General features: G+C 30.7%; 2 protein-coding genes across 2 annotated transcripts; both read right to left on the bottom strand.

The window, feature by feature from the left end:
• Positions 1-443: 443 nt before the first annotated feature.
• LOC107993841 (smoothelin-like protein 2) lies at positions 444-1,711 on the bottom strand. Its single transcript, XM_017050466.1, has 4 exons — positions 1,692-1,711; positions 1,226-1,349; positions 904-1,055; positions 444-567 (listed from the first exon to the last, which is right to left on the bottom strand). Exons 1-4 carry the CDS (start codon positions 1,709-1,711, stop codon positions 444-446), a joined length of 420 nt encoding a protein of 139 aa, XP_016905955.1.
• On the bottom strand, positions 1,232-11,918 carry LOC107993850 (uncharacterized). Its single transcript, XM_062072373.1, has 6 exons — positions 11,778-11,918; positions 11,356-11,400; positions 9,902-10,135; positions 4,008-8,771; positions 2,183-2,258; positions 1,232-1,349 (listed from the first exon to the last, which is right to left on the bottom strand). Exons 2-4 carry the CDS (start codon positions 11,369-11,371, stop codon positions 4,813-4,815), a joined length of 4,209 nt encoding a protein of 1,402 aa, XP_061928357.1. The 5' UTR covers positions 11,372-11,400; positions 11,778-11,918; the 3' UTR covers positions 1,232-1,349; positions 2,183-2,258; positions 4,008-4,812.

Raw genomic sequence — 11,918 nt, 5'->3', positions numbered from 1 at the left:
CATTCAAAACATCAACATTATAATATAAATTTCATTTTGATAATAACTGATGATTTGTTCACGCATCAAATACAATATTATATATATATAATATATATATATATATATATATTCAAAAAAGCTGTTTTATTTGCATCACATCTTTTAATGAAAATAATTAAGAATTATCATCAGAAGACTGGCATAAAAATCGTGCATAAAAATGTTACAGAATGTATTACTGAACGTGAAATGCACAATAGTATATTTTTTTATTTAGTATTTCTTCATTGTTTTTTGCTCTAGAATTTTATTCCAAATTTATTTCCTTCTCATGTTTGAAGAATATGATTTTTTGATAATATCTATTCAAAAGAATAGTAAGTCGACTCCACGAATCGTAGGATGGTTGAAAGTTAGATGTGCATTGAGAAAACGCTATTAAAAAGCGTTAAAATCAATTCTTAATCTTCGTCTTTAAAGCGGCGATAAATGGATTGTACATAAGTAAAGACACACTTCCAATCTGGTCGACGCATCATCACCATATCCTCAACATCAAGTAGTGGTGCGATTCCGGCGAGTTCACTATGAAAAAATTATCAACTATATTCAATTTTAAAAATAAAAATTTTATTAAATAATTATAAATCAGAAGAATTTTAAATAAAATGTAGAGGATTTTTTGAAAAATAAAACATTGTAAATTGTATTATAACATTCATAGTTAATTATTCAAAATAATTATTTATCTAATAGTAATCTTTTCTTTTTCTTTCATATGTTTTCTTTAATTATTTTAATTAGAGTTTATCAAATTATATATATTCTATATTATAGATTTATTTTAAAAAAATGATTTGAAAAGAAAAATGAAGAAATATATATATAAATTATAAAAAAATATTTATTATACAAGCTTACTCGGCTTTTTTAAACGCCAACTCAAAATTCATTCTGCGATTCTCCGGCTGTAGCGAGTAAAAGTCGAAAGCATCTGGTCTGAAGTGATGAAGCAGAGCGCAAAATGCCAATCCATTGTTCCAGCTCGTCGAGAAATTATCTAATTGTACATTCTGCAATAAAAAATATAATTATATCATAATTGATGCGCAATTTTGATGTTGGCTACCAATGTATAATTATTTTTCATTTTTTCATTCAGAACCGCTTTTTTCTGTAAATAACAAGTTAAGTTACATATGAATATGTGAATGTATAAGTTCTATTTGCAAAACGGATTTACCTCATATTCTTTGGTTTTGGAACGGCACCACGCCAGTAGCCGCTCTTTTATTTGTACCGCGTTGTCCCGCACTGTTGGTTCAGTAAACTTGAATCGAAACTCTGTTGCCGGTGACTTTACAGGACTAAATATAGAAAAAAAATATAAAAGAATTATGAATATAAAATTATTAGAATTATTGGCAAATATAATATTTATGATATTTATATGTATATATTAATAATAGCGATTATAGAAAAATATAGTCAAAAGTAAATAACCGTTATTGTTCATTCAAACATTTACAATAGAAATTAAATCTAAGGAATATTTTTATGATGAGGATAAATGGATAATGAGGATTGAGGATAATCCAACCATAAACAGAATTATTGGTAAGTCTTCTTAACTATTAATTGTTAAAGTTATATATTAAAATGAAGTAAAACTTGAAAATAGTCTAACAAATGGTTTGTCATTATATTACCTAAATGAATAGCATAGCATTCTTAAAAGAAAATAGAAAAAAAGAGGATTTTGTTAAGAGGATTATGTTAAACAACAAGATATATTTTTTTTTAGACTTTTAAAAAAATATATTTATTTTATAGTTTAGAAAAAGAAAAAATGTTTTTTCTAACATAATTAACATAAATATTGTATATTGTAATCTAATAATATTATTTCATAGTTAATTTAAATGATGTAATTACTATTTTAATTTAAACTTTGAATTCTAGTAATTTTAATATTTTTAAATATTTTAGTATTATTAATATTAAAATATCATTAATTATTTTAATAGTAATGGTTTTTTTATTATTTAAAAAATATATTCTTTGATATAATATTATTAAAATAGTTACATTTTTTTAAATATCGGATTCGTTGTCTAATAATATCGATTCTTTCATCAATAGTAAAAGCGAAAATACCTATTGTATAAATAAACAACGTTTGTAAATAGTATTCAATTACCTAGGTGACGAAGCGGCGCTATTTTGTCTGTCGAGTTCACGAAACTTGGCAAACGGTGATAACGGCTTCTTGCGAACTGAAAAACGAATAAAATTATTTAAATCAAGAAAGCATTACTATCATTATATAAAACTTCATTGAAATTCATTTTATCAATGTTAATTGTCTATATCTAATTAAAAATTTGTCAATAAAAATTTTTGCGCATGTGAGAATTATTAGAAGGATTTGGCAAAGTTCAACAAAAAAATTCAAAAATTAAGAAAAAAATTTTCGTTTCTCAACCTCGTCGCCATTTCTCGATCAGAGGTTTCTTTTTTTTTTTTTCAAATCAATATAACCAATAAATAATAATATATTGTTATAATACATCATTATTTTAAACATTGTTTTTCGTTTCTGATTTTGTGATTCGAGTCGCAACGAGGCGATGACGAAATCGCTCCAATAGCAAGAAACACGTGGAGCTAAATCTAAAACTAAAAGATTCCTAATCTAAAATGTGTGTTTTCTGTGTTCATGTGAGAAACGTTAGCAATAAAAGTTTTAGATAAAGTGCAATAGATTCAATTCGTGCGTTTTACGCGCTCACATAAATATTTATATTCATATATGTGTATGCATACATATTAAATACATGAAAGTAAAGTTTCGTATAAGTACAATGGTATTTTCTCGATGAAACGCAAAAGTGTGAAAATTAAGTTATCAGAAATAATTCTTCATTGATTTTGCGAATAAAACTTGGAAACTTGGCGCATCACCTGATTTTCTTTCTCCCTCTGTGTTTATAATCTCCAAATAAATATACGTATAACTACAAGGTGTACTATTTTTATATTAATAGAGGACGAATTACTTCTACGTCAATCGAAGAACCATTTGCTGTTTATTATAAGTTCCTGATAAAAAATACAGTAAGAAAGTTTTTTTCCTGAAAATTTTAATATTTTTATTTAATAACTTTCAATTGTTAATACTGTTAATATTGTTAATATTTAATTATTATATGATTTTTAAATAAGTTTTTCAATTTTTTTTGTTTTATATTTTATATTTATCATTAATGAAACCATTATGATTTTTAAGTAATTTGTGAATTTATTTTTGTAATTTGTATAAAAATAATTTTTATGGTCTGATTAGTAAAAGAAAAAAATGAACTGAGTAAGTTGTTAAAATGAATTTCAATCATATGGCTAGTAATATATATATATATCCTTCTCCATTTTTTGGATTGCTAAGAACAATCAATATATTATCAGTGCATATTATCAATATATACTATTCATTTTTGCCAAGTATCCAAGCATTGAATATAAAATAAAACTATTATACTAATTAAAGATTATCAAGTCTTTGTTTTTTTTAATTCATGAAATTAACTGTTTGATCCTTTTGAATAAATTTTAATGCATTTTTTCTTATTATATTATAATTAGATTCGTTAGTTTCAAACAATTTCAGATTGTGTGTGTTGTCGCCTGTTTGATGAAAGGACGTTATCTAAATTTCTGAAATTAAATTTTTATAATATTAATACTAATTATTTTATAAATATGTAAAACAATTGAAATAGTAATTTGATACTGACTGATTATTAATAATTCAACGAAGAAAATAAATAGAGAAAACAAAAATTCTTCAAAGTAAAATTGAATTAGAATACTCAGACAGCGTCCTCCATTGTATTTTATAGTACCTAGATGTATAATGTATAATACTAATATATGCTACTCTTCAAACTTCGTGCACATTTCGGCTGGTGCAAGCTACACGCTACTGCGCGTCAAAAAAGGATCAACAAAGAAGGGCTGTGACTCACTGCTTTATTCGGGCTTTGGCACGACCTTCTAGCGACTCTGAATGTCCGTCCACAAAACGTGTTCGCGCATAGAGCGCGACTCGAAGCTTATTAAAAAAAGAATAAAAAAAGAAAAGAAAAAAAGAAATATAAAACAAACAAGAGTGAAAAGCATACGCAGGGTGTTTCTTCGGCATGAAACAAGAAACTTTCTCCGTGAGAGAACGCTTGATACACGAGCAATAATCAGTTCAGTATTCAGTTTTGTCTCCTCAACGAACGACTTTCAATATTAGCTGATCCTCTCTGTCGAAATCCACGCAGATCCACTGTTTTGAGCTTCTTTTTTATTTCATTGTGTAATTACTTTGACTTTTTTACTCTTTTTATTTCTATTTATTAAGATTTACTTTTTTTTTATTTTCACTTCACTTTTTTTTGATACTTTCACTGTCTTCTCTATGTCACAACGCTGTTAATTAATTGATCTCTACTAAATTAATATAATAATATCATTTTTATAGATGTTTTTTTCTGTTTGTTAATTTTTAAAAGACACTGTAGCGTCACAAGTAATCGAACTAATTGTTTATATCGATGAAATGTTTCGATTAAACACGATACTAGAGACCTCTTCTGGAATTGAAGGACAATTACAATTATCGACAACAAGAATCCTTGGGATACAACAGTTCCTCTAGTTAGGCCAAAAAATAATAGATCTCACCATAGAAAAATCCTATATGGTAACTTGTATTTCTCGAATACAAGCCATGTTATATAAACGAAGAATACAATGATTCAAATCAGTATAATATATCAATAATTACTGATTATCAGTCCTCGTGGCTTCTTCGAACAAATCGTCAAATACTTTGTCAACGTCTGCAGTATTTACATTCAATAATGGCACTTGTTGAGGCATTGGTATTAAAACATGTAATTTTTCTTCGGACAAACCAGGCATAGTACGACTACGAGATAATTCAAGCATTCCTTTAGATGCAAATCTAGGAGATCTTCTATGTTTTATAGAATCCTTTGTTTCAACAATATCATTTGGTTGATCGAAGTATTGTCTAATCTTATCCTCCATTTTCTTTACACTATCTGCCATAGAGGACGCTTCAAATTGTTTAGATTTCAATTTTTGAGAAGATGGTGATCTTGGCTTTGGTGGTTTCGGAAATAGTGATGCTGGTGCATTTACACGAGAAGTCCGAGGATAACGATTAGAAATAGCCAACTGATGCCAGGATTCTGATTTCGATAATACTATGGATCTAGAAGGTTTCGTTGCACAGGATACTAAATATTCATCACTAGAATCATTTGGAGCCATTCCATTTGGAACAGGTGAACGTTCCTTATGAATTAATTTTGTTTGAGAATTCGGCGTTTGTTCGTAGGCTTCCCTGAGAGCACCTACTCTATTCACAATCACTGGACCTGGTGAATGTACTCGAGATGTCTCTGGTTTCTTCTGAGGTGTTAGATATTTGATAAATCGATTTGGTTTTTGAGAACCTGAGGATCGATCAAAGTTTACAGATTGATTGAAAGTCTGTTCTTGATGAATGGTATGTATGGATTTATTAAAATTGGATTGTTGAAAAGGAATATTCTTTTGAGATACGTTTGTAGGTTGGTTTTGTTGGTGAGTTGTCGCAAAATTCATCGATTGATTGGAAAACTTTTGCTCGTAACTCTGAACTAAATTAGGAGATTGACTTTTTTGATTAATAGTCAGATGTTGTCCAAAATTAGAAATTTGAGACTGATCATTTAGAGAAGTGATTTCATTTTGCAGACGACGAACTAAACTCTGTTGCAATAAGTTATGTCGACGGATTTCATCTTCTGAGGCAATAGTCTCGTTAGTTGGTGGTCTAGATCTGGTCCATGACCATTGTGAAGGTGATGGAGATGAAGATGCTCTAGAATCCACTGCTATTTCCTCTGATCGAGGTTCAGGACTATCTACCGACGATGCTACCGTTCCAATGGCACATGTATACCTTGTAACCACTCCAATTTCCGGACTGATATCTTGATTCTGAATATTTTGATCATTTGGGAAATTAGAATTTTCTACAGGCCAATCTGGTGTTTTCTGATGATTTTCGCATTCTTCTCGTGCATTTAATATTTCATCCGATTGATTGTAATCAGACAAAATAGGAGAAATAAGAGAAGAAGAATAATTTTGATTATCCGTATTTTCAGTCTGATAATTCTTTACCGGATTTTCAATTGATTTCTGGTAACTTTGAGTTTCCAGAAAAGGCACAATCTCCTTAAAACCTTGTTCATTAATAACATGATCAGGGATCACTATAGGACTACTGAACTCAGAATCACTGGATATAGTGTGATAATTTTGGTTATGATCCAAAACGAATCTCTGACGATCTTCACATGTCTGATCAGAATCAGACTGTTCATAACACAAAGGTGTCCATTGTTTTCTATTATCCATATTATTTACTGATATTACTGGTTTATTCAATTCGCTGGAAGTCTGCACAGCAACATTGTTACAAATTAAATTCTGATTTTTTGAGATTCTAGGCGCTACTCTGAACGATCTCTCTTCATTTTGATGATCTTCGTCAATTCCAGTTTGAACAGCCACAGATGAACTACCTCTTAGAATGACATCAGCAAAGCTATCTTCATCATATTCATGTTCTTTTCCATTTTTTATGATTTCAAGCTTCTCCTTAGATACTCGACGTTCCATCGAAGGATACTGATAGGTTTGAACACGTTTATCTGGTACTACTTTAAAGGAAATCTTACCATCCACTATTCCAGGAAGTCTGTCCCGTTGGATCAATTCTTGTTGATGTTGTTCTTCCAGTTTCTTTGATTCCATGGAAAAAGTTTTGCCAACGAATGGAGCGAATTGCTTGCAAAATGATCGATAATCCAATTTACCGTTTTCTGTGACCGTGCCATTGGATTTCTCATTCTCATTCTTTTCATGTTCGATCCATGGAGGTCGAGTGAAACTAGATTTTTCCGGATAGTTTCTAGAGGATTTTGAAGATGACTGTGTGGTTTCTCGATCGAACATCATTCTAGCCTTTTCCTTCAATGTGTTTGTCGGCATTGGAATATTTTTCGGCCAGTGATACGACAATGGAACATTTGACGGAGATCCTGATTTTTCTATTTTACGAAAAGGAGAAGATGGCGCGTGTCTGAAACCCGTAGTTGCGTCCATCTTCATCATTCGAGGTCCATAATTTGAATTAGTATTAGAATAAATTTGTGTTTGAGGTGAACTTGGGAACATTTTATTTGCACGAAATTTTAAAGACGGTTTAATTTCTCTTTTATCTGTTGCAGATGATTTATCAAAGGCAGTCTTGATATTAGAGAATCTACTGTTCCAATTTTCATTAGTCACCGATGACATATCCATAGTTTGTCCAATGGTTTTAAATGGAACTACTGAGGAAACTGGTGGTACTTCATTGTTCTTATTAATCAGAGCCAAAAATTTTCTATCATTTTCCGTTTTAGGTTGAAATGTGGGCACGATAACATTGGCCGAGTTAAAAGTTGTCTTATCTCCAACGTTAATTGGTTTCCTCAAAGAAACACAACCTGCAGTCTCGTGACCAAGACTTTCCGCTTGAAGCTTCAAATAACTAGGAATGTCAATAGTATTTGCACGTTTGATTTTTGACTTTTTTGCACTGAACTTGTTAGCACCACCGTATTTTCCACTTCCTGAAGCTGATAATTCAGCACGTTGTTTCAGCATAGACGCTAATTTACTTACACGACTTTTTTCTTCATTATCCTCAACAATATTATTTTCATTATTTTCTTTTTCTTGATAATTATTAACTCGATATTGAGTCGGATACATATTTAAGTCTTTATTACTTTTACTATCTACAATATCCACTTGTTGTATTTCTCGAAACACACAATTATCTCTGATCTCCTTATTCTTATCCTCTAACAATTGACGTTGATTGATCGCGTCCTTTGTGCATTTGTCACGAATCTCTTCTGATTTCTTGTCTATCATATTAATCACATTAACTCCATTTTCAGACACATTCTGTTCTTTCTGCTCTTTAATAACCAGCGTAATATCCTCCAAAGGTAAAATATTCTTTTCTTCCTCTAACCACTTTCTAGCTTTAGCCAATTCTTCCGTGGAAACACCTATAGTATGTCTGGTTCCTCTTCGTCTCCTGCTCAAGGATGTCGATGGTAATACCGATGATATTTTCTCTTTAGTTCTTTCCTCAGGCACTTGTAGTCTGGACAATAAACTCGATACCAATCTTAACAACTGTAATTTACTTGTAGGATCGGAAGCAGCACTGTGTTTAGCCAGCGCAGCCACATCAATCTTCTCCAAGGTCTCACGAAGACGCGACAGGGCAGTTTGTATGTCTGATAACAACAGATCCTCCAAAAACTTGAGATCCTTTTTTAATTCCGGCTCTTTGCAGTTGCCCAACGCTTGTTCCATCGAATTGCGCATCCGGAAGTCCTCTTCAGAATCGACACCGGAGTCCTCGAGTACAGCTGGCGGCTCATCGTCGCGACGACTTCCTAGGGAAAGCTCGAGCGCCGCGCGTAGACGATCTACCAGATGTGGTAATGAATTCCACTCACCGACTGGCGCGTTCCGTCCATCGATGGTGGTACCTGTCGTAGTCGACGTATTCGTGGCCTCTTCTTTTCTCGTCGCGTTCTCTTCGAGTCTCGAGACGCCTTTGTCGTTGTCGTCCACGGTTCCCGTGCTCGAACCCGCTGAAAAAGAAACGACACGAAGCAAGGGTTGAACCCAACAGACGAGCTGAAGAACTTGTGAGACAGCACATGAGGTACACACGAGAGAAAATTTATTTTTCTTGTTTGTCGATTCGTTTTTTTTCCTATCTTTTTCTTTGTGTTTTCTGTTTTCTTTTATATTCTGTTTTTTTTTGTTTCAATTTTTTTACAGTGAGGTAAGAAGTTAAGAAGTTTGTATGCATGAAGAGTAAAATATAATCATGTGTTGGTTCGAGACATGGCAAGAGAAGAGAGAAGAAACGCCTGAAACGCGTTTTCGCGAGGAGGAGCCGCTTGGCTTGACCGGCAGTCGCGCTCGCTTTATTTAAAAGCCACGGGATTCTCCGCGAGGATTTATTTTCGGTCGCTCGTTCAACGCCTCGCGGCTACCCACCAGAAGAGAGAGGCTTGACGAATCGTGAACGAAGCCGCGAGACAAGAGATCGGTGCCGGATGGGGCCGGCTAATTCAAACTAAATACTATCCAGCATATTTCGTTATCTTACAATTTCAAAATATTTTTTAAAATATTTTGAAGTTTCTCTAATTGTGGTCATTCATAGGTCGATAATAATAGATGATCGGTACTTGTGTATAAAGAGTTAAATTGTTGTTTTTTTGTGATTGTTGTTTTAACTTTTTTGATAAGGAGCCAGATGGATCAACCTCTTCGTTACACAATGAGAGATTTTATACATAACGTTGATGGAATTGGTCCAGCTTCTTAATCTCTTGTTAATGAAATTATCTTCGATTCATTAAAAATATCTTGCGGTAATTATTATGAATTCATCACTCCAGATTTCAGTAAGCTTTATATTATAATAGTTATTATATTAAATTGTCAGTCATTTTTAACAGTTTCTGTGTCACAATCATTGATAACAATTATCGAGAGAAAAGAAAAATTAAAATGAATGAAATTAATGAAATTAAATCGCAATTTAATCGTAAATAACAATGGACTAAATTAAATAGAAGATATAATGATTCTCCAAATCACTTTGCATTTCAATTCACACGCAATTAACAACGCGGAATGTTGAGCTAAATACATTCGATTCGAAACAGGTGATCCATCTACCCTTGAATTACTATGCGTCACGAACCTGCTTGGGTGCCCTCTTTCTTCTCCACTTCGTTCGATTTCCTCTCGTTCTCCACGAATATTTCTTTTTCCTTTTTCTCTTGGTATAGTTCCTCTTTAGTCTCTTCCGGATATTCTTTTACACTTTCTTTTGGAATATTCTCATGAGTGTTTAAATAATGTACAGAGTTGGATCTTCTGCTTTCTCCCTCTATGATACTCTGGAAATCATGGTTCTCCACGACAGATTGAATATCTGAAAAAATTTCACAGATATTAAAGTAGAAATATCAGAAATGAACATAGAATTCTGTCAATGTGATTCATCATAAAGTGAAATTTCTTTGTCAATAACATAAAAATAATAATTCCAAAAGGATGTAAATGAAATTTTTTAAGAACTTTGATAAATTCAAAATGTTTTAACTTATAGATGGATATAAATGATTAAGAGGAATCATCATATTAATTTCTTATGAAAATAAATATATTTATTAAAAAGAAAGAATAGAAATTCAAAAATTAAATATTAATAAATACTCAAATTGAATCATCCATTCATGAGAAATACTAACCGTAGCAAATATTTTTTGAATTTCGTTATCCTATTAAATATATTAAATATCCTATTAATTAACACTAGAACTATCATTTTTAATATATATCAAAATACTGGAAATCAAATTAGATTATTTGCTCTAATTTAATTGTTCTTTTTTAATTGATTTTCAATAAAAATAAATTGTGAAATTTTATTTATCATCAATAATCTAATTCATTTATTAATGAAATTTGTGAAATTAATGAAAACATCAATAAATTTTACTAAAACTAGCATATTTTCAGTAATTATAAATTTTCATTTTGACAAGTTTGATAATTCTAATATTAATTAACTATCAAATAATATTATTCAAGTGATATTTGATAAAGTATAAGTATTTAGATAATAAATGCCAATAATTAATTAACTTTCTTGTTTATTGATTAATTCGTTTTAATATCGTTTTAATATAAATTATCAATAATATTGTTTAGTAATATTTTCATTTTCTTTATATTATACATTTGTATAGCAGACAATACAGCAATGGTTACATCGCAGGAAGATGTACGCATTTTAATTTTAATTTCCATTTTAATTTTATTTTCTTTTTTAATGCTTTATTTTAGTAAAGAGATGACGTGCAAAGAGCATCTTTCAATTGTGATAAAGTAAGAAGTAGTCAGAATCAGAATTCAGAAATGAAAGAAAATAAGAGATAGTGTTTCGTTAATTATGTTATATATTTGAAAATGAAAGGAATCATTTGAACGCCTTTTCAGATTCGTTCAGTAGCCACGATTATCGTACATTTTTCCCTGAGTTCCTGTCGACGTATTGTTCATTATTCTATCATACGATATTCGAATAATTCTAGGCCAGAAATATTCAAAGAATATCGTGACACCAGCTCGTCACAAAGAAGACCTCACCTTCCGCCTCTGACATTTTGATCCTCCGGATCTTCAACCGGCCGCCTGGAACCGAAATCAAACATTATTCTATAGCGAGTTTTTATAGTAATATTAGAAATCTCTACTCAACAATATTAATTTATTTTATATAATTCTGTAATTTATTTGTCACTTCATTTTTTCATAATTTTTATTTATTTCAAAATATAGAAAAATAAATTTCTATTTTGCTGTTAGTAATTCATATTGAAGCATCAATCTATTTTTATTTCTCGTTTTCTCGTTTCAATATTTTTTCAAATCAAAACAAAAATTCCATTTATCTTGCAACTTCTATGTAACTACAAAATTAATTTATATATTTTCTTAACTTTCTCAACTTTTTCAAATCCCTATTCAACCATAATATTAATCTATCCTTCAAAAAATATATCCATTACCTTCTTTTTCCCAATTTTTTCTTGTTCAAGAAAAAAGAGAATTTTTTACTTTTTCTTATTTAATTTGAATTGAATACATTGAGCCACTTTTAGTTGATCACATTCATTCTACACAATTTAACAGTATCCGCCGCGTTTTCG

Source organism: Apis cerana, linkage group LG3 (assembly GCF_029169275.1).
Source record: "Apis cerana isolate GH-2021 linkage group LG3, AcerK_1.0, whole genome shotgun sequence".
NCBI classification, from domain to species: Eukaryota; Metazoa; Arthropoda; class Insecta; order Hymenoptera; family Apidae; genus Apis; species Apis cerana.
This window is presented reverse-complemented; position numbering and strand designations above follow the sequence as displayed.